Source organism: Microchirus variegatus (genome assembly GCF_963457635.1).
Source record: "Microchirus variegatus genome assembly, chromosome: 13".
In the NCBI taxonomy this organism is placed as follows: Eukaryota; Metazoa; Chordata; class Actinopteri; order Pleuronectiformes; family Soleidae; genus Microchirus; species Microchirus variegatus.
In genome coordinates, this window is record NC_139814.1 from 6,835,094 (window position 1) to 6,860,756 (window position 25,663).

Below are 25,663 nucleotides of genomic sequence, written 5' to 3' on the forward strand. Positions count from 1 at the left end.
TTTGACAAATTTTGGAACGACATGCTATAGTATGACTTTTTGGTCAAATTTTGGACGACATGCTATAGTATGACTTTTTGGTCATATACTGGACGACATGCTATAGTACGACTTTTTGGTTAAATTTTGGACGACATACTATAGTATGACTTTTATGTCAAATTTTGGACGACATGCTATAGTATGACTTTTTTGACAAATTTTGGAACGACATGCTATAGTATGACTTTTTGGTCATATTTTGGACGACATGCTATAGTATGACTTTTTGACAAATTTTGGAACGACATGCTATAGTATGACTTTTTGGTCATATTTTGGACGACATGCTTTAGTATGACTTTTTGGTCATATTTTGGACGACATGCTATAGTATGACTTTTTGGACAAATTTTGGACGACATGCTATAGTATGACTTTTTGGTCATATTTTGGACGACATGCTATAGTATGACTTTTTGGTCATATTCTGGACGACATGCTATAGTATGACTTTTTGGTCATATTTTGGACGACATGCTATAGTATGACTTTTTTGACAAATTTTGGACGACATGCTATAGTATGACTTTTTGGTCATATTTTGGACGACATGCTATAGTATGACTTTTTTGACAAATTTTGGACGACATGCTATAGTATGACTTTTTGGTCATATTTTGGACAACATGCTATAGTATGACTTTTTGGTCATATTTTGGACGACATGCTATAGTATGACTTTTTGGTCATATTCTGGACGACATGCTATAGTATGACTTTTTGGTCAAATTTCTGACGACATACTATAGTATGACTTTTATGTCAAATTTTGGACGACATGCTATAGTATGACTTTTTGGTCATATTTTGAACGACATGCTATAGTATGACTTTTTGGTCATATTTTGAACGACATGCTATAGTATGACTTTTTGGTCATATTCGGGACGACATGCTATAGTATGACTTTTTGGTCATATTTTGGACGACATACTATACTGTGACTTTTTTGACAAAGTTTGGACGACATGCTATACTATGACTTTTTTGACAAATTTTGGACGACATGCTATAGTATGACTTTTTGGTCATATTTTGGACGACATGCTATAGTATGACTTTTTGGTCATATTTTGGACAACATGCTATAGTATGACTTTTTGGTCATATTTTGGACGACATGCTATAGTATGACTTTTTTGACAAATTTTGGACGACATGCTATGGTATGACTTTTTTGACAAATTTTGGACGACATGCTATAGTATGACTTTTTGGTCATATTCTGGATGACATGCTATAGTATGACTTTTTGGTCATATTTTGGACGACATGCTATAGTATGACTTTTTTGACAAATTTTGGACGACATGCTATAGTATGACTTTTTGGTCATATTTTGGACAACATGCTATAGTATGACTTTTTTGACAAATTTTGGACGACATGCTATAGTATGACTTTTTGGTCATATTCTGGACGACATGCTATAGTATGACTTTTTGGTCATATTTTGGACGACATGCTATAGTATGACTTTTTGGTCATATTCTGGACGACATACTATAGTATGACTTTTATGTCAAATTTTGGACGACATGCTATAGTATGACTTGTTGGTCATATTTTGAACGACATGCTATAGTATGACTTTTTGGTCATATTCGGGACGACATGCTATAGTATGACTTTTTGGTCATATTTTGGACGACATACTATACTATGACTTTTTTGACAAATTTTGGACGACATACTATACTATGACTTTTTTGACAAATTTTGGATGACATGCTATAGTATTACTTTTTGGTCATATTCTGGACGACATGCTATAGTATGACTTTTTTGACAAATTTTGGACGACATGCTATAGTATGACTTTTTGGTCAAATTTTGGACGACATACTATAGTATGACTTTTATGTCAAATTTTTGACGACATGCTATAGTATGACTTTTTGGTCATATTTTGGACGACATGCTATAGTATGACTTTTTGGTCATATTTTGGACAACATGCTATAGTATGACTTTTTGGTCATATTTTGGACGACATGCTATAGTATGACTTTTTTGACAAATTTTGGACGACATGCTATAGTATGACTTTTTTGACAAATTTTGGACGACATGCTATAGTATGACTTTTTGGTCATATTCTGGATGACATGCTATAGTATGACTTTTTGGTCATATTTTGGACGACATGCTATAGTATGACTTTTTTGACAAATTTTGGACGACATGCTATAGTATGACTTTTTGGTCATATTTTGGACGACATGCTATAGTATGACTTTTTTGAGAAATTTTGGACGACATGCTATAGTATGACTTTTTGGTCATATTCTGGACGACGTGCTATAGTATGACTTTTTGGTCATATTTTGGACGACATGCTATAGTATGACTTTTTGGTCATATTCTGGACGACATGCTATAGTATGACTTTTTGGTCAAATTTCTGACGACATACTATAGTATGACTTTTATGTCAAATTTTGGACGACATGCTATAGTATGACTTTTTGGTCATATTTTGAACGACATGCTATAGTATGACTTTTTGGTCATATTTTGAACGACATGCTATAGTATGACTTTTTGGTCATATTCGGGACGACATGCTATAGTATGACTTTTTGGTCATATTTTGGACGACATACTATACTGTGACTTTTTTGACAAATTTTGGACGACATGCTATACTATGACTTTTTTGACAAATTTTGGACGACATGCTATAGTATGACTTTTTGGTCATATTTTGGACGACATGCTATAGTATGACTTTTTGGTCATATTTTGGACAACATGCTATAGTATGACTTTTTGGTCATATTTTGGACGACATGCTATAGTATGACTTTTTTGACAAATTTTGGACGACATGCTATGGTATGACTTTTTTGACAAATTTTGGACGACATGCTATAGTATGACTTTTTGGTCATATTCTGGATGACATGCTATAGTATGACTTTTTGGTCATATTTTGGACGACATGCTATAGTATGACTTTTTTGACAAATTTTGGACGACATGCTATAGTATGACTTTTTGGTCATATTTTGGACAACATGCTATAGTATGACTTTTTTGACAAATTTTGGACGACATGCTATAGTATGACTTTTTGGTCATATTCTGGACGACATGCTATAGTATGACTTTTTGGTCATATTTTGGACGACATGCTATAGTATGACTTTTTGGTCATATTCTGGACGACATACTATAGTATGACTTTTATGTCAAATTTTGGACGACATGCTATAGTATGACTTTTTGGTCATATTCTGGACGACATGCTATAGTATGACTTTTTGGTCATATTTTGGACGACATGCTATAGTATGACTTTTTTGACAAATTTTGGACGACATGCTATAGTATGACTTTTTGGTCATATTCTGGACGACATGCTATAGTATGACTTTTTGGTCATATTTTGGACGACATGCTATAGTATGACTTTTTGGTCATATTCTGGACGACATACTATAGTATGACTTTTATGTCAAATTTTGGACGACATGCTATAGTATGACTTTTTGGTCATATTCTGGACGACATGCTATAGTATGACTTTTTGGTCATATTTTGGACGACATGCTATAGTATGACTTTTTGGTCATATTCTGGACGACATACTATAGTATGACTTTTATGTCAAATTTTGGACGACATGCTATAGTATGACTTGTTGGTCATATTTTGAACGACATGCTATAGTATGACTTTTTGGTCATATTCGGGACGACATGCTATAGTATGACTTTTTGGTCATATTTTGGACGACATACTATACTATGACTTTTTTGACAAATTTTGGACGACATACTATACTATGACTTTTTTGACAAATTTTGGATGACATGCTATAGTATTACTTTTTGGTCATATTCTGGACGACATGCTATAGTATGACTTTTTTGACAAATTTTGGACGACATGCTATAGTATGACTTTTTGGTCAAATTTTGGACGACATACTATAGTATGACTTTTATGTCAAATTTTTGACGACATGCTATAGTATGACTTTTTGGTCATATTTTGGACGACATGCTATAGTATGACTTTTTGGTCATATTTTGGACGACATGCTATAGTATGACTTTTTTGACAAATTTTGGACGACATGCTATAGTATGACTTTTTTGACAAATTTTGGACGACATGCTATAGTATGACTTTTTGGTCATATTTTGGACAACATGCTATAGTATGACTTTTTGGTCATATTCTGGACGACATGCTATAGTATGACTTTTTGGTCATATTTTGGACGACATGCTATAGTATGACTTTTTGGTCATATTCTGAACGACATGCTATAGTATGACTTTTTGGTCATATTTTGGACGACATGCTATGGTATGACTTTTTGGTCATATTCTGGATGACATGCTATAGTATGACTTTTTGGTCATATTTTGGACGACATGCTATAGTATGACTTTTTTGACAAATTTTGGACGACATACTATAGTATGACTTTTATGTCAAATTTTGGACGACATGCTATAGTATGACTTTTTTGACAAATTTTGGAACGACATGCTATAGTATGACTTTTTGGTCATATTTTGGACGACATGCTATAGTATGACTTTTTTGACAAATTTTGGAACGACATGCTATAGTATGACTTTTTGGTCATATTTTGGACGACATGCTTTAGTATGACTTTTTGGTCACATTTTGGACGACATGCTATAGTATGACTTTTTGTTCAAATTTTGGAAGACATGTTATAGTATGACTTTTTGGTTAAATTTTGGACGACATACTAAAGTATGACTTTAATGTCAATTTTTTGGACGACATGCTATAGTATGACATTTTGGTCATATTTTGGACGACATGCTATAGTATGACTTTTTGGTCAAATTTTGGACGACATGCTATAGTATGACTTTTTGGTCAAATTTTGGACGACATACTATAGTATGACTTTTTGGTTATATTTTGGACGACATGCTATAGTATGACTTTTTTGACAAATTTTGGAACGACATGCTATAGTATGACTTTTTGGTCATATTTTGGACGACATGCTTTAGTATGACTTTTTGGTCACATTTTGGACGACATGCTATAGTATGACTTTTTTGACAAATTTTGGACGACATGCTATAGTATGACTTTTTGGTCATATTTTGGACGACATGCTATAGTATGACTTTTTGGTCATATTCTGGACGACATGCTATAGTATGACTTTTTGGTCATATTTTGGACGACATGCTATAGTATGACTTTTTTGACAAATTTTGGACGACATGCTATGGTATGACTTTTTGGTCATATTCTGGATGACATGCTATAGTATGACTTTTTGGTCATATTTTGGACGACATGCTATAGTATGACTTTTTTGACAAATTTTGGACGACATGCTATAGTATGACTTTTTGGTCATATTTTGGACAACATGCTATAGTATGACTTTTTGGTCATATTTTGGACGACATGCTATAGTATGACTTTTTGGTCATATTCTGGACGACATGCTATAGTATGACTTTTTGGTCATATTTTGGACGACATGCTATAGTATGACTTTTTGGTCAAATTTTGGACGACATACTATAGTATGACTTTTATGTCAAATTTTGGACGACATGCTATAGTATGACTTTTTTGACAAATTTTGGAGCGACATGCTATAGTATGACTTTTTGGTCATATTTTGGACGACATGCTATAGTATGACTTTTTGACAAATTTTGGAACGACATGCTATAGTATGACTTTTTGGTCATATTTTGGACGACATGCTTTAGTATGACTTTTTGGTCACATTTTGGACGACATGCTATAGTATGACTTTTTGGTCACATTTTGGACGACATGCTATAGTATGACTTTTTGGTTTAATTTTGGACGACATAAATTTTGTCTTGGAAGACATGTTATAGTATGACTTTTATGTCAATTTTTTGGACGACATGCTATAGTATGACATTTTGGTCATATTTTGGACGACATGCTATAGTATGACTTTTTGGTCAAATTTTGGACGACATGCTATAGTATGACTTTTTGGTCATATACTGGACGACATGCTATAGTATGACTTTTTGGTTAAATTTTGGACGACATACTATAGTATGACTTTTATGTCAAATTTTGGACGACATGCTATAGTATGACTTTTTTGACAAATTTTGGAACGACATGCTATAGTATGACTTTTTGGTCATATTTTGGACGACATGCTATAGTATGACTTTTTTGACAAATTTTGGAACGACATGCTATAGTATGACTTTTTGGTCAAATTTTGGACGACATGCTATAGTATGACTTTTTGGTCATATACTGGACGACATGCTATAGTACGACTTTTTGGTTAAATTTTGGACGACATACTATAGTATGACTTTTATGTCAAATTTTGGACGACATGCTATAGTATGACTTTTTTGACAAATTTTGGAACGACATGCTATAGTATGACTTTTTGGTCATATTTTGGACGACATGCTATAGTATGACTTTTTGACAAATTTTGGAACGACATGCTATAGTATGACTTTTTGGTCATATTTTGGACGACATGCTTTAGTATGACTTTTTGGTCATATTTTGGACGACATGCTATAGTATGACTTTTTGGACAAATTTTGGACGACATGCTATAGTATGACTTTTTGGTCATATTTTGGACGACATGCTATAGTATGACTTTTTGGTCATATTCTGGACGACATGCTATAGTATGACTTTTTGGTCATATTTTGGACGACATGCTATAGTATGACTTTTTTGACAAATTTTGGACGACATGCTATAGTATGACTTTTTGGTCATATTTTGGACGACATGCTATAGTATGACTTTTTTGACAAATTTTGGACGACATGCTATAGTATGACTTTTTGGTCATATTTTGGACAACATGCTATAGTATGACTTTTTGGTCATATTTTGGACGACATGCTATAGTATGACTTTTTGGTCATATTCTGGACGACATGCTATAGTATGACTTTTTGGTCAAATTTCTGACGACATACTATAGTATGACTTTTATGTCAAATTTTGGACGACATGCTATAGTATGACTTTTTGGTCATATTTTGAACGACATGCTATAGTATGACTTTTTGGTCATATTTTGAACGACATGCTATAGTATGACTTTTTGGTCATATTCGGGACGACATGCTATAGTATGACTTTTTGGTCATATTTTGGACGACATACTATACTGTGACTTTTTTGACAAATTTTGGACGACATGCTATACTATGACTTTTTTGACAAATTTTGGACGACATGCTATAGTATGACTTTTTGGTCATATTTTGGACGACATGCTACAGTATGACTTTTTGGTCATATTTTGGACAACATGCTATAGTATGACTTTTTGGTCATATTTTGGACGACATGCTATAGTATGACTTTTTTGACAAATTTTGGACGACATGCTATGGTATGACTTTTTTGACAAATTTTGGACGACATGCTATAGTATGACTTTTTGGTCATATTCTGGATGACATGCTATAGTATGACTTTTTGGTCATATTTTGGACGACATGCTATAGTATGACTTTTTTGACAAATTTTGGACGACATGCTATAGTATGACTTTTTGGTCATATTTTGGACAACATGCTATAGTATGACTTTTTTGACAAATTTTGGACGACATGCTATAGTATGACTTTTTGGTCATATTCTGGACGACATGCTATAGTATGACTTTTTGGTCATATTTTGGACGACATGCTATAGTATGACTTTTTGGTCATATTCTGGACGACATACTATAGTATGACTTTTATGTCAAATTTTGGACGACATGCTATAGTATGACTTGTTGGTCATATTTTGAACGACATGCTATAGTATGACTTTTTGGTCATATTCGGGACGACATGCTATAGTATGACTTTTTGGTCATATTTTGGACGACATACTATACTATGACTTTTTTGACAAATTTTGGACGACATACTATACTATGACTTTTTTGACAAATTTTGGATGACATGCTATAGTATTACTTTTTGGTCATATTCTGGACGACATGCTATAGTATGACTTTTTTGACAAATTTTGGACGACATGCTATATATGACTTTTTGGTCAAATTTTGGACGACATACTATAGTATGACTTTTATGTCAAATTTTTGACGACATGCTATAGTATGACTTTTTGGTCATATTTTGGACGACATGCTATAGTATGACTTTTTGGTCATATTTTGGACAACATGCTATAGTATGACTTTTTGGTCATATTTTGGACGACATGCTATAGTATGACTTTTTTGACAAATTTTGGACGACATGCTATAGTATGACTTTTTTGACAAATTTTGGACGACATGCTATAGTATGACTTTTTGGTCATATTCTGGATGACATGCTATAGTATGACTTTTTGGTCATATTTTGGACGACATGCTATAGTATGACTTTTTTGACAAATTTTGGACGACATGCTATAGTATGACTTTTTGGTCATATTTTGGACGACATGCTATAGTATGACTTTTTTGACAAATTTTGGACGACATGCTATAGTATGACTTTTTGGTCATATTCTGGACGACATGCTATAGTATGACTTTTTGGTCATATTTTGGACGACATGCTATAGTATGACTTTTTGGTCATATTCTGGACGACATGCTATAGTATGACTTTTTGGTCAAATTTCTGACGACATACTATAGTATGACTTTTATGTCAAATTTTGGACGACATGCTATAGTATGACTTTTTGGTCATATTTTGAACGACATGCTATAGTATGACTTTTTGGTCATATTTTGAACGACATGCTATAGTATGACTTTTTGGTCATATTCGGGACGACATGCTATAGTATGACTTTTTGGTCATATTTTGGACGACATACTATACTGTGACTTTTTTGACAAATTTTGGACAACATGCTATACTATGACTTTTTTGACAAATTTTGGACGACATGCTATAGTATGACTTTTTGGTCATATTTTGGACGACATGCTATAGTATGACTTTTTTGACAAATTTTGGACGACATGCTATAGTATGACTTTTTTGACAAATTTTGGACGACATGCTATAGTATGACTTTTTGGTCATATTCTGGATGACATGCTATAGTATGACTTTTTGGTCATATTTTGGACGACATGCTATAGTATGACTTTTTTGACAAATTTTGGACGACATGCTATAGTATGACTTTTTGGTCATATTTTGGACGACATGCTATAGTATGACTTTTTTGACAAATTTTGGACGACATGCTATAGTATGACTTTTTGGTCATATTCTGGACGACATGCTATAGTATGACTTTTTGGTCATATTTTGGACGACATGCTATAGTATGACTTTTTGGTCATATTCTGGACGACATGCTATAGTATGACTTTTTGGTCAAATTTCTGACGACATACTATAGTATGACTTTTATGTCAAATTTTGGACGACATGCTTTAGTATGACTTTTTGGTCATATTTTGAACGACATGCTATAGTATGACTTTTTGGTCATATTTTGAACGACATGCTATAGTATGACTTTTTGGTCATATTCGGGACGACATGCTATAGTATGACTTTTTGGTCATATTTTGGACGACATACTATACTGTGACTTTTTTGACAAATTTTGGACGACATGCTATACTATGACTTTTTTGACAAATTTTGGACGACATGCTATAGTATGACTTTTTGGTCATATTTTGGACGACATGCTATAGTATGACTTTTTGGTCATATTTTGGACAACATGCTATAGTATGACTTTTTGGTCATATTTTGGACGACATGCTATAGTATGACTTTTTTGACAAATTTTGGACGACATGCTATGGTATGACTTTTTTGACAAATTTTGGACGACATGCTATAGTATGACTTTTTGGTCATATTCTGGATGACATGCTATAGTATGACTTTTTGGTCATACTTTGGACGACATGCTATAGTATGACTTTTTTGACAAATTTTGGACGACATGCTATAGTATGACTTTTTGGTCATATTTTGGACAACATGCTATAGTATGACTTTTTTGACAAATTTTGGACGACATGCTATAGTATGACTTTTTGGTCATATTCTGGACGACATGCTATAGTATGACTTTTTGGTCATATTTTGGACGACATGCTATAGTATGACTTTTTGGTCATATTCTGGACGACATACTATAGTATGACTTTTATGTCAAATTTTGGACGACATGCTATAGTATGACTTGTTGGTCATATTTTGAACGACATGCTATAGTATGACTTTTTGGTCATATTCGGGACGACATGCTATAGTATGACTTTTTGGTCATATTTTGGACGACATACTATACTGTGACTTTTTTGACAAATTTTGGATGACATGCTATAGTATTACTTTTTGGTCATATTCTGGACGACATGCTATAGTATGACTTTTTTGACAAATTTTGGACGACATGCTATAGTATGACTTTTTGGTCAAATTTTGAACGACATGCTATAGTATGACTTTTTGGTCATATTCGGGACGACATGCTATAGTATGACTTTTTGGTCATATTTTGGACGACATACTATACTATGACTTTTTTGACAAATTTTGGACGACATACTATACTATGACTTTTTTGACAAATTTTGGATGACATGCTATAGTATTACTTTTTGGTCATATTCTGGACGACATGCTATAGTATGACTTTTTTGACAAATTTTGGACGACATGCTATAGTATGACTTTTTGGTCAAATTTTGGACGACATACTATAGTATGACTTTTTTGACAAATTTTTGACGACATGCTATAGTATGACTTTTTTGACAAATTTTGGACGACATGCTATAGTATGACTTTTTGGTCATATTTTGGACGACATGCTATAGTATGACTTTTTGGTCATATTTTGGACAACATGCTATAGTATGACTTTTTGGTCATATTTTGGACGACATGCTATAGTATGACTTTTTTGACAAATTTTGGACGACATGCTATGGTATGACTTTTTTGACAAATTTTGGACGACATGCTATAGTATGACTTTTTGGTCATATTCTGGATGACATGCTATAGTATGACTTTTTGGTCATACTTTGGACGACATGCTATAGTATGACTTTTTTGACAAATTTTGGACGACATGCTATAGTATGACTTTTTGGTCATATTTTGGACAACATGCTATAGTATGACTTTTTTGACAAATTTTGGACGACATGCTATAGTATGACTTTTTGGTCATATTCTGGACGACATGCTATAGTATGACTTTTTGGTCATATTTTGGACGACATGCTATAGTATGACTTTTTGGTCATATTCTGGACGACATACTATAGTATGACTTTTATGTCAAATTTTGGACGACATGCTATAGTATGACTTGTTGGTCATATTTTGAACGACATGCTATAGTATGACTTTTTGGTCATATTCGGGACGACATGCTATAGTATGACTTTTTGGTCATATTTTGGACGACATACTATACTATGACTTTTTTGACAAATTTTGGATGACATGCTATAGTATTACTTTTTGGTCATATTCTGGACGACATGCTATAGTATGACTTTTTTGACAAATTTTGGACGACATGCTATAGTATGACTTTTTGGTCAAATTTTGAACGACATGCTATAGTATGACTTTTTGGTCATATTCGGGGACGACATGCTATAGTATGACTTTTTGGTCATATTTTGGACGACATACTATACTATGACTTTTTTGACAAATTTTGGACGACATACTATACTATGACTTTTTTGACAAATTTTGGATGACATGCTATAGTATTACTTTTTGGTCATATTCTGGACGACATGCTATAGTATGACTTTTTTGACAAATTTTGGACGACATGCTATAGTATGACTTTTTGGTCAAATTTTGGACGACATACTATAGTATGACTTTTATGTCAAATTTTTGACGACATGCTATAGTATGACTTTTTGGTCATATTTTGGACGACATGCTATAGTATGACTTTTTGGTCATATTTTGGACAACATGCTATAGTATGACTTTTTGGTCATATTTTGGACGACATGCTATAGTATGACTTTTTTGACAAATTTTGGACGACATGCTATAGTATGACTTTTTTGACAAATTTTGGACGACATGCTATAGTATGACTTTTTGGTCATATTCTGGATGACATGCTATAGTATGACTTTTTGGTCATATTTTGGACGACATGCTATAGTATGACTTTTTTGACAAATTTTGGACGACATGCTATAGTATGACTTTTTGGTCATATTTTGGACGACATGCTATAGTATGACTTTTTTGACAAATTTTGGACGACATGCTATAGTATGACTTTTTGGTCATATTCTGGACGACATGCTATAGTATGACTTTTTGGTTATATTTTGGACGACATGCTATAGTATGACCTTTTGCTCAAATTTGGACGACATGCTTTAGTATGACTTTTTGGTCATATTTCGGACGACATGCTATAGTATGACTTTTTTGACAAATTTTGGACGACATGCTATGGTATGACTTTTTTGACAAATTTTGGACGACATGCTATAGTATGACTTTTTGGTCATATTCTGGATGACATGCTATAGTATGACTTTTATGTCAAATTTTGGACGACATGCTATAGTATGACTTGTTGGTCATATTTTGAACGACATGCTATAGTATGACTTTTTGGTCATATTCGGGACGACATGCTATAGTATGACTTTTTGGTCATATTTCGGACGACATGCTATAGTATGACTTTTTTGACAAATTTTGGACGACATGCTATGGTATGACTTTTTTGACAAATTTTGGACGACATGCTATAGTATGACTTTTTGGTCATATTCTGGACGACATACTATAGTATGACTTTTATGTCAAATTTTGGACGACATGCTATAGTATGACTTGTTGGTCATATTTTGAACGACATGCTATAGTATGACTTTTTGGTCATATTCGGGACGACATGCTATAGTATGACTTTTTGGTCATATTTTGGACGACATACTATACTATGACTTTTTTGACAAATTTTGGATGACATGCTATAGTATTACTTTTTGGTCATATTCTGGACGACATGCTATAGTATGACTTTTTTGACAAATTTTGGACGACATGCTATAGTATGACTTTTTGGTCAAATTTTGAACGACATGCTATAGTATGACTTTTTGGTCATATTCGGGACGACATGCTATAGTATGACTTTTTGGTCATATTTTGGACGACATACTATACTATGACTTTTTTGACAAATTTTGGACGACATACTATACTATGACTTTTTTGACAAATTTTGGATGACATGCTATAGTATTACTTTTTGGTCATATTCTGGACGACATGCTATAGTATGACTTTTTTGACAAATTTTGGACGACATGCTATAGTATGACTTTTTGGTCAAATTTTGGACGACATACTATAGTATGACTTTTATGTCAAATTTTTGACGACATGCTATAGTATGACTTTTTGGTCATATTTTGGACGACATGCTATAGTATGACTTTTTGGTCATATTTTGGACGACATGCTATAGTATGACTTTTTTGACAAATTTTGGACGACATGCTATAGTATGACTTTTTTGACAAATTTTGGACGACATGCTATAGTATGACTTTTTGGTCATATTCTGGATGACATGCTATAGTATGACTTTTTGGTCATATTTTGGACGACATGCTATAGTATGACTTTTTTGACAAATTTTGGACGACATGCTATAGTATGACTTTTTGGTCATATTTTGGACGACATGCTATAGTATGACTTTTTTGACAAATTTTGGACGACATGCTATAGTATGACTTTTTGGTCATATTCTGGACGACATGCTATAGTATGACTTTTTGGTCATATTTTGGACGACATGCTATAGTATGACCTTTTGGTCAAATTTTGGACGACATGCTTTAGTATGACTTTTTGGTCATATTTCGGACGACATGCTATAGTATGACTTTTTTGACAAATTTTGGACGACATGCTATGGTATGACTTTTTTGACAAATTTTGGACGACATGCTATAGTATGACTTTTTGGTCATATTCTGGATGACATGCTATAGTATTACTTTTTGGTCATATTTTGGACGACATGCTATAGTATGACTTTTTTGACAAATTTTGGACGACATGCTATAGTATGACTTTTTGGTCATATTTTGGACGACATGCTATAGTATGACTTTTTGGTCATATTCTGGACGACATGCTATAGTATGACTTTTTGGTCATATTTTGGACGACATGCTATAGTATGACTTTTTGGTCATATTCTGGACGACATACTATAGTATGACTTTTATGTCAAATTTTGGACGACATGCTATAGTATGACTTGTTGGTCATATTTTGAACGACATGCTATAGTATGACTTTTTGGTCATATTCGGGACGACATGCTATAGTATGACTTTTTTGACAAATTTTGGACGACATGCTATAGTATGACTTTTTGGTCATATTCTGGACGACATGCTATAGTATGACTTTTTGGTCATATTTTGGACGACATGCTATAGTATGACTTTTTGGTCATATTCTGGACGACATACTATAGTATGACTTTTATGTCAAATTTTGGACGACACGCTATAGTATGACTTGTTGGTCATATTTTGAACGACATGCTATAGTATGACTTTTTGGTCATATTCGGGACGACATGCTATAGTATGACTTTTTGGTCATATTTTGGACGACATACTATACTATGACTTTTTTGACAAATTTTGGACGACATACTATACTATGACTTTTTTGACAAATTTTGGACGACATGCTATAGTATGACTTTTTGGTCATATTTTGGATGACATGCTATAGTATTACTTTTTGGTCATATTCTGGACGACATGCTATAGTATGACTTTTTTGACAAATTTTGGACGACATGCTATAGTATGACTTTTTGGTCAAATTTTGGACGACATACTATAGTATGACTTTTATGTCAAATTTTGGACGACATGCTATAGTATGACTTTTTGGTCATATTTTGAACAACATGCTATAGTATGACTTTTTGGTCATATTTTGAACGACATGCTATAGTATGACTTTTTGGTCATATTCGGGACGACATGCTATAGTATGACTTTTTGGTCATATTTTGGACGACATGCTATAGTATGACTTTTTGGTCATATTTTGGACGACATACTATACTATGACTTTTGGTCATATTTTAGACGACAGGCTATAGTATGACTTTTTTGACAAATTTTGGACGACATGCTATAGTATGACTTTTTGGTCATATTTTGGATGACATGCTATAGTATGACTTTTTGGTCATATTCTGGACGACATGCTATAGTATGACTTTTTGGTCATATTTTGAACAACATGCTATAGTATGACTTTTTGGTCATATTTTGAACGACATGCTATAGTATGACTTTTTGGTCATATTCGGGACGACATGCTATAGTATGACTTTTTGGTCATATTTTGGACGACATGCTATAGTATGACTTTTTGGTCATATTTTGGACGACATACTATACTATGACCTTTTTGACAAATTTTGGACGACATACTATACTATGACTTTTTTGACAAATTTTGGACGACATGCTATAGTATGACTTTTTGGTCATATTTTGGATGACATGCTATAGTATGACTTTTTGGTCATATTCTGGACGACATGCTATAGTATGACTTTTTGGTCAAATTTTGGACGACATACTATAGTATGACTTTTATGTCAAATTTTGGACGACATGCTATAGTATGACTTTTTGGTCATATTTTGAACGACATGCTATAGTATGACTTTTTGGTCATATTTTGGATGACATGCTATAGTATGACTTTTTGGTCATATTCTGGACGACATGCTATAGTATGACTTTTTTGACAAATTTTGGACGACATGCTATAGTATGACTTTTTTGACAAATTTTGGACGACATGCTATAGTATGACTTTTTTGACAAATTTTGGACGACATGCTATAGTATGACTTTTTTGACAAATTTTGGACGACATGCTATAGTATGACTTTTTGGTTTTATTCTGGATGACATGCTATAGTATGACTTTTTGGTCATATTTTGGACGACATTTTATAGTATGACTTTTTTGACAAATTTTGGACGATATGCTATAGTATGACTTTTTTGACAAATTTTGGACGATATGCTATAGTATGACTTTTTGGTCATATTTTGGACGACATGCTATAGTATGACTTTTTGGTCATATTCTGGACGACATGCTATAGTATGACTTTTTGGTCATATTTTGGACGACATGCTATAGTATGACTTTTTGGTCAAATTTTGGACGACATACTATAGTATGACTTTTATGTCAAATTTTGGACGACATGCTATAGTATGACTTGTTGGTCATATTTTGAACGACATGCTATAGTATGACTTTTTGGTTATATTCGGGACGACATGCTATAGTATGACTTTTTGGTCATATTTTGGACGACATACTATACTATGACTTTTTTGACAAATTTTGGACGACATACTATACTTTGACTTTTTTGACAAATTTTGGACGACATGCTATAGTATGACTTTTTGGTCATATTTTGGACGACATGCTATAGTATGACTTTTTTGACAAATTTTGGACGACATACTATACTATGACTTTTTTGACAAATTTTGGACGACATACTATACTTTGACTTTTTTGACAAATTTTGGACGACATGCTACAGTTTTACTTTTTGGTCATATTCTGGACGACATGCTATAGTATGACTTTTTTGACAAATTTTGGACGACATGCTATAGTATGACTCTTTGGTCATATTTTGGACGACACACTATATTATGACTTTTTGGTCAAATTTTGGACGACATGCTATAGTATGAGTTTTTGGTCATATTCTGGACAACATGCTATATTATTACTTTTTGTTCATATTTTGGACGACATGCTATAGTATGATATTTTGCTCATATTTTGGACGACATGCGATAGTAAGACTTTTTGGTCAAATTTTGGACGACATGCTATAGTATGACTTTTTGGTCATATTCTGGACGACATGCTATAGTATGACTTTTTGGTCATATTTTGGACGACATGCTATAGCATAACTTTTTTGACAAATTTTGTAACGACATGCTATAGTATGACTTTTTGTTCATATTCTGGACGACATGCTATAGTATGACTTTTTGGTCATATTTTGGACGACATGCTATAGTATGACTTTTTTGACAAATTTTGGACGACATGCTATAGTATGACTTTTTGGTCATATTTTGGACGACATGCTATAGTATGACTTTTGGTCATATTTTGGACGACAGGCTATAGTATGACTTTTTGGTCAAATTTTGGACGACATACTATAGTATGACTTTTATGTCAAATTTTGGACGACATGCTATAGTATGACTTTTTGGTCATATTTTGAACGACATTCTATAGTGTGACTTTTTGGTCATATTCGGGACAACATGCTATAGTATGACTTTTTGGTCAAATTTTGGACGACATGCTATAGTATGACTTTTTGGTCATATTTTGGACGACATGCTATACTATGACTTTATTTGTTGGTGGTTGGATCTACACTCATTAGCCCCTTTATTAGGTACACAGAACAACTAATATAGCGGCATGAATGGCACCTATATGGCAACATAATCAGCTGTTTCAGGTACTCCCCCTCTTACCTCAAGGACCAATTTCCAGCTTTGCTTATAAACCACTGCAATGTCCCTGTTCTGGTCGACTCTGTGCTCCTTCTCCTGGAGTTGGAAATCATCATTTATATAAAAAATTAGACAAAATCGTGGTCAATCATTTGATTGCTTGTTGTTGAAAGCTTGTGTAAAATATCAATGTGAGCTGCTTCAGTGTGTGTAATCCAGGATGTTTAACTTTTAACCATGTTTCATATAATGCTAAACTTATCTGTTAAGACAGCAGAGGAGATCAACGAGAAGCTGAACGGCTTGAGGCTGGAAGAGTCTGTTCCTTTAAGGAATTACACTTTTAAGGAAATGATTGGATTACCCATGCCTCAGAGTGTGGACTGGAGGAAGGAGGGTCTAGTCAGTCCTGTCCAAAACCAAGTAAGACCAAAGAGTTTGATTAGACAAAATGAGACAAAGAGGTGGTGACACCAAGTGTGACCTTGTGGGTTTTTACTCAGGGTCTGTGCGGGTCCTGTTGGGCCTTCAGCTCTATGGGAGCTCTTGAGGGACAAATGAAGAAGAGAACCGGTGTCCTGGTTCCCCTTAGTCCACAGAACCTGTTGGACTGCAGCACCGGTGATGGAAACAGTGGCTGCAGAGGAGGATTCATCTCCAAAGCCTTCAGCTACGTCATCCGCAACAGAGGCGTCGATTCAGAGAAATTTTACCCTTATGAACAAAAGGTTGTGATCCTCATTATAGACAGACAGACAGACTTTGTATATTTTTGTAATATTTATTGTCTAGATAGATATTTGAGAGGTGGAAACGTGTTCTGACGTGATGTGTGAATTTTATTTTACACTCCACATATGCAGTGTGATTGCATGAATAATGAGAAGAACTACAAAATGTTGTGTGAGAGTATTGAATATTCATATTTCTGGTATAAAATGCAACAGTGTTCATAGAAAGGTGCACAAAGCAAAAAAAAAGGGCTCCAGGAAACATCCAGACAATATAAAAGCAATAAATAGCATTAAGTTTGCAAATCAAAACATGTCTCAGTCTATGATCAGTCTATCATAAATTTGTCTCCTGAAAATCATAAATTGACAAGAAGGAATCTGAGAAAAACTGTAAATTACACTGACGTGAAATGAACTAACATAAAGAATGATCATATTTCTCTTTGTAGGACGGGAAATGTCGTTACTCCGTCAAAGGAAAAGCTGGGTACTGCTCTAAGCTCCACATCCTTCCTCAGGGAGATGAGCACACTCTGCAGGCTGTGGTGGCATCAGTCGGACCCGTCGCTGTGGCTGTGAACGCCATGTTACCGTCCTTCCATCATTACAGAGGAGGTGAGGCTGTGACTGTGTAAATAAAGAGCATCACATGTTTCTGAGTTAATGATTTTCATAACATGAACAGTTTTGTCACGGCATTCTTTTATTTTAATTAAGTTAACCCTTAGTGCTAATGCAGTACGGGCACCCATGGTAAATTGCCATAGATATAGTACACAACTCCTTATATGGACATCCTGGGGGTGTGTCTTTATAGGTCACATATTCAGGTTTTACAATATAAGTCGAGTCAAAGTTATGATTAATTTTACATCACATACTTTGTAGTGATATAAAGTAGCAATAATTGTGCAGAAGTCACAAAATACATTGGTTTTAAACTGTGGAGTATTTCCAAATTTCACAAATTCAATCCAATTTTGAACATTTTGAGTACTTTTTGCTCAGGTGTGTTTACATAGTTGGTGAAATCATCAGATTGTCTCTAGGTTGTGCTGAAAAAAGGGATATAAGACACTCTATATTGCACATCCCATACCCTCTGTATGTTTTAACATCGTAATGGAAAAATCAGCTGAAATACCCTGTGATCTAAGGAAGGAATGAGAAAAAAAATTGCCAAAAATCTGAGTGTGTTTGAACTATTGTGAATGAGTCAAAGTGGTGATATTTATTAATCACATGTTCAGATTTTTAGCATTCAGAGAATCTGATTTTAAGAAACAGAAACATCTTGTGTCAAACATCAGCAGTGACATCAGACACAAAGACATTTTATGATCCCTATCATCCACTCTGACATGATACTGAGCTTTTTAATCTTTTAGGTTTATACAACGCCTCTGGCTGCAACCCAAGGTTTATAAATCATGCCGTTCTACTTGTGGGCTATGGCACGGACAGGGGACAAGAATACTGGCTCATAAAAAACAGGTGACGGCTCCCTTTTGACGCTTCAAAACCTCATCTCAACTGTGAGAAGAAATGTGATAATATGACATATTAAATATTCTTGTTCTGTGTGTGTGTGTGTGGTTTCAGTTGGGGAACTACATGGGGAGAGGAAGGCTTTATACGACTGGCAAAGAATAAAAATAACCTCTGTGGCATCGCCAGCTTTGCAGTTTACCCAACACTGTGAAAACACCACCTGAACTGTGAACTGTACGCCCTGGACGTCTTTCAACAAAATGTTCCTCTGCTACATTTATATTTTTATATGTTTTTTTATTCTTATTTTTAAGTGTTGCTTTTGTCTGTCCTCATTATTCACCTGTCCTCATCATCCAAAGTTCCCGGTGCATGATTTATTTATTTATTAATATATTTATTTTTAAATAATTCAGGCAACATTTCCTTCTTTTTTTTTGCGCAGTAACGGATGTGATTTAAAATGTAGCGAAGTGCAGTACTTCCAAAAAACGTACTTAAAGGTGCCATATGTAAGAATGTGGCCAAAAACGGTTACTACATTCAAATTCAAAATACCGAGGTCTTTTGGGTTTCGTTTTCTGACGTAACTGGCAACCCGTGTTTGCTCGGTAGCCGAGACTCCACTGACTGCAATGATTGGTAGACGGCGGTAGGTGGCGCCACATGCCAAAACATGATTTAAAAACATAAACATGATTTGCAGTCTGCAAAATATATATTTTAATGCAAATATTTTGTCTGTACTGTTGTTGTTGGTGAGTTCAGTTTGTTATATGAACATTATTCCTGAGTCTCTGTGATATATTAGGAGGATTTTATGGCCAGTTGCTTTAGATTTATTACATAATGCACCTTTAAGTAAAAGTAAAATTACAGTTCACATTAAGTACACAAAAAACCTACTCAATTACAGTAACGCGAGTAAATGTACTGTAATTCATTACTTTCCACCACTGCAGATATTATTTATCATGTGACCTACTGACTCCAAATCAATGGAGAACAGTTGTTTTTAATTTTACTGACTCTATGTTTATATGAATATTAGTATATTTGAAAATACTTCTATTGGTGCTAAATATATTAATAGGACATACCTCCTTTTATTGGACTGTAGTGCTTCTCTTTCATGTGTATAAATATTTAAAAAATATATTAAAACATGTTTTCTGCTGTATTTATGTTGTGTTTAACCTCCTTCATGTTATTCTTCCTTGATATTCTCCTCACATCTCACAGTGTTCCTCTGCAGTTGGCACAAACGGTTGTGTGATTATTTGTAATGTTTGACTCTTTTAAAAGCACTAAGAAGAAAACAACCCTTTTTTTTTTCTTTTTTTTTTAATTCCGAGTCAGTTCATCTACTAAAACCACGGGAAGACGTGTAAAAGCAGTATATTACTTGAGATTAGCAGCCATTAAAGCTGTAGCACTTTGAGTGAAAGCAGCCTATAATAACAGTAAAGGCATTAGTGCTGACTAACTGCAGCAGATAGAATCCAGCTGGTGAACAAAGTGCAGCATTTAACTGCTGAAAAGCCAGAGATTTCCCTCAGGGCCTGGTGAGGGGGAAAAAAAAAGAACTAAATGAGATTGAATATTGGGCTTAGATTCATTCAGGCAGTCGCCACATCAAGAGACACTGGTTTGTACTGGTTTTCACTGGTTTCCACTGCACTGAAGTGGCCAGAAATCAGTGAGTTAATGAGCTGCAGGTGTTGATGAGTGAGAGGCTGATAAATGAAGACGCCTCTCGATTCAGCTCACGTTGTTTCTCAGGTCACCTTCTCCAGGTAAGTCCGTTCTCACTTGACCATCATCACAGTGAGGAACTTTTCAATACAGCTTTTTTGGTTTTCAACGTAATCTTTTAGTGTCCACATTACTGACATGAACAATCAAGGGACGGTAATATGGACGCTACATTTAGCTGATAACCTCTGCACTTGTATCCACTATTTCCTGCCACTAGGGCCTTTTTCATGGCAGACATTTTGTCATGCCACTGCAGGGAAATGAGGTGTAACTAACCCTCTTAAGAAAGGTTTGAGTTTTCAGTTGGAGCTGTCTGGTTCCCGTTGCCAGGCTGATGTGATTCGTCCTAAAATTTGCTCTGACATTTAAAATGTAACCCTTGTGTTTTTTCCCTGCTAAAATGTCAAAAAGTCTGCTGTGGAAATACTGAGCAGTTGGTCAGTGACTGAACAGGAATGTTCTACAGCAGGAAGTGAGGATGGAGTCCTAACTTTAAGATGTGTCCAAATATTTAAATGTTGAACAAGTAGGGGAAAAACCAGACATGAAATCGACCCATTTCAAATGCTGTAAGCATGAAGGAAGAGGATTTAACAAAACAATTCTCATGGCAGACGTAAAGAGCCAATCATTAGCTGTTTAACACTAAATAAAACGATCAACTTGAATTTCTTTACCTGACGAAATTCTTTAATGCCCCACCTCTGCATTCTGCAGCCTAATGCCTAACCATAACCCTGATCGCCCAGAAACTACCACCGTATTCATTAAAACCTAGTAAAACAATGTGCTCTTTGTTAAGAACTGTTACTCGACGTTAAGACCGTAATGCTTGCAAAACAAGTCTGAATGTGTATTTAAGTGCAAAATTGAATGTTTAGAAATGGCTTCTAATCTTTCTTGGGCTCATTTGGAATTTTGACTTGACAAAAACATGATTTATATCATTTTAAATCCATTTGCAGTGCGGCCATTTTTGTAGTCCTTTTGAAAGTGGAGGAGGGACTGAATCCTCACATTTGGTATATTTGTAGTTGAGGATTTGCTGAAGGGATCAATGGCATCAGTCTACTCAAATTTACTTGGGCATAGTAAAATACACAATATTTCTATCACTGGTTTTACGTTCTCTGAGATGTCCTTGGACACCAAAAACATGCATATGGACATTGCTAACCTGCTAATACATTTATTTACTGAATTCTGTTTAACTAGTTTCTGAAAGTGAACTGCAGTCTGCTTCCTCACCCAGATCCAGACATGCTGCGCAGCCTGCTTTTCACCATCTTGTGTAGGTTTGCAGCGGCCGTCATCAGCTCACAACTGGATGAACACTGGGAGCTATGGAAAAAGACGCATCAGAAATTATACTCCCACGAGGTAAAAGGTCTTTCATCACTAAGACTGTCTCGTTTAGCCAATAATTCAAAACCATGTCGTCACCTTTCTCTGTCGGCACACTGCACATCTTTCTGTCTTGAGGAACATTAGGGATTCCCTGTGCCACAATGACAATCAATGTAGCTCTTGAATAATTTTGAACGTTGTGTTCCAGATTGAAGAGTTGGGTCGCAGGCAGATCTGGGAAGATAACCTGGAAATGATTAATATACACAACCTGGAAGCATCGCTCGGTTTACACACTTACGAATTGGCAATGAATCACTTAGGAGACCTGGTGAGTGGACGCGTTATGAGGATATCCCCCCTTCCCCCCCCTCACTGTTTTGGGTTCTGACTTGTTGGGTTTGTTTTGTTAGACGATTGACGAGATCATGGGAACACTTGCGGGCACCGTTGTGCCATCTGACCTGGAGAGGGGTGTGTCCAACTTCAGTGATACCAGTTCTTCTCTACCAGCTTCACTGGACTGGAGGGATAAATCCCTGGTAACTGAGGTGAAAATGCAGGTAAAGTGGTCACATCAGCACAAAACAACTGGGGCTTTTGTAGAAATCTGAACTACGTTTCATTAGACTAATTTAAATTTCTAGGGTTCTTGTGGCTCTTGCTGGGCATTCAGTGCAGTTGGTGCTCTGGAGGGGCAACTGAAGAAGACTACAGGAGTCCTGGTGTCCCTCAGTCCTCAGAATCTGGTGGACTGCTCTTTAAAATATGGGAACCAGGGTTGCAATGGTGGCTTCATGATCAATGCCTTCCAGTATGTCATTAAAAACAAAGGTATTGCCTCTGATAAAGTCTACCCCTATACTGGCAAGGTGGGTTCAATGGTCAACACTAACAGCATCTTAACTGTGGTCAATACTGTGTACATACAGTAACTCTGCATCCTATGACTCTTGATTTCAGCGTGGTAAATGCAGGTATAGCACACGGTATCATGCAGCTGACTGCACCAGCTATGTCTTGCTACCAGAGGGCGACGAGTCTGCTTTGAAAACAGCTTTGGCTAAAATTGGCCCCATTTCTGTTGCGATTGATGCTTCCAGGCCAAAATTTGTCTTCTACCGACACGGTGAGGGTTAATCACCTCAAGTTTGATATTTGTTTGAAAGAAAGGGAGTTCTTATTGCTTACCTTGTTTCCTGTGTGGATGAACAGGTGTGTACACGGACCACAAATGCACCCACGACGTGAACCACGGTGTGCTGGCTGTAGGTTATGGCAGTGACCGAGGACATGACTACTGGCTTGTTAAAAACAGGTTTGTCTGAACTGTGAATTTGGAACGTTTTACTTGTTTTTTTTTTAATTTGTTGTCTTGTAACTATGCTTCATTTGTAGTTGGGGTGTAAAATACGGAGAGGAAGGCTACATCAAGATGGCTCGGAACAGACACAACCAATGTGGCATCGCTCTCTATGCTTGTTACCCCATCATGTGATCAACAGATGTTTTGGTGTAGTTCTCAAATGAATGTAAAGAATAAACATTTGTGATTGAAATAATTTTGTTGGATTTGGTTAATCAACTTTTCTTTTTTTTTTTAATCTTCAAGTTGACGTTCCTTAGATCTTATCTCCAGTTTTGTGATGGTGCATTTTCATGCGCAACCTTGGACCCTTCAATCTGTCAATTAAAGTAAACCTAGCATGGCACATTTCACATGACAAATTAAGTAAATGTCTTGGAATTGTCAAATTTCTGCTTCAGCCTTTATGTATTGATTATTTCCAGCCTATGCTAAAAAGCAGGCTTGAAATGGCTTCTTTCCAGGGTGAATACTGGCTCACTGTCCTGACTAAATTCAGATTACCACGTTTTCTAAAATATGAGATTTTTAAAGGGTAAAACCTGTGCTTTTCCTGCTAAAACATAAAATACTGAGCAGTTGGGTAATGACTGGAGTGAAATGTTCTATGTGGGGATATGAAATGAGAACTTTAGGATGTGTCCAATTATTGAATCAGTGGGCAAACCTGACCTGCAGTGGGTTGAAATGGATCCATCTGCCATGCTGAAGGCATGAAGAAAGGTGGCTAAACAAATGTGTCTGATATGGCTGTGTAGGACAGGGTCTCTCAATCCTGGTCCTGGGGTCCAGGATTGGACATCGAGGGAGAAAAGGTTGGGAAACACTGCAGCAGTCACCTCTGGGAATAACAGGAGTACTGTTGGCATGACAAAAGTGTTACATTGGGTCATTTTGAAAACCACAGGGAATCATTATGCAAATCATCTAATTAGTGATGGTCAAGTTCATTAAATGATACTTCAATTTCAAGGTGGTTCATTGTCCTTAACCAGCATGCCTTTCCAGCAGAAACTTCTCAAAATGGCTGCTGTGCAAAGAGGCTCTTCAAATGCTTCTCCCAAAATGCCCGCCTGATATTTGCTGAATGTTGTTTCAAATGGAGCACTTTCATTAATGAACACCACAAATTGAAACTTCATCAGTGCAGTTGCATCAACAGTGGAGCCAAAAGTTTATGACCATTTCAGTCGGTGGGTCATTGCACATGTACTGTAGAGACGATAGTGATTTTAGAAGACAAATGTGAATTACAGTTGAATTGATGTCATGCCCTGTAATGCAAACAATGACTTCTTTTCTTCCAAGTTTTATTTCAATTACGATTTATCATTGTCTCTGGGCAAATGGCAC

The 25,663-nt window shown here is 35.2% G+C and overlaps 2 protein-coding genes across 2 annotated transcripts in view; both read left to right on the forward strand.

Moving 5' to 3' along the window:
- Window positions 1–20,050, forward strand: part of ctss1 (cathepsin S, ortholog 1) — a gene marked incomplete at both ends in the record, with an annotated part of 37,142 nt that extends 17,092 nt beyond the window's left edge. The window contains 5 exons of the mRNA XM_083899795.1: window positions 17,885–18,037; window positions 18,118–18,342; window positions 18,798–18,963; window positions 19,737–19,842; window positions 19,951–20,050. Coding sequence (XP_083755921.1) covers window positions 17,885–18,037; window positions 18,118–18,342; window positions 18,798–18,963; window positions 19,737–19,842; window positions 19,951–20,050 — 750 coding nt within the window. The remainder of the gene's footprint in view (window positions 1–17,884; window positions 18,038–18,117; window positions 18,343–18,797; window positions 18,964–19,736; window positions 19,843–19,950) is intronic.
- Window positions 20,051–22,857: 2,807 nt separating this feature from the next.
- LOC310935835 (cathepsin S-like) lies at window positions 22,858–24,442 on the forward strand (the record flags this gene model as incomplete). Its single annotated transcript, XM_083899796.1, has 7 exons — window positions 22,858–22,977; window positions 23,153–23,275; window positions 23,358–23,507; window positions 23,592–23,816; window positions 23,908–24,073; window positions 24,160–24,262; window positions 24,343–24,442. The coding sequence occupies 7 exons, from the start codon at window positions 22,858–22,860 to the stop codon at window positions 24,440–24,442; spliced, it is 987 nt and encodes a 328-aa protein (XP_083755922.1).
- Between the last annotated feature and the right edge of the window lie 1,221 nt (window positions 24,443–25,663).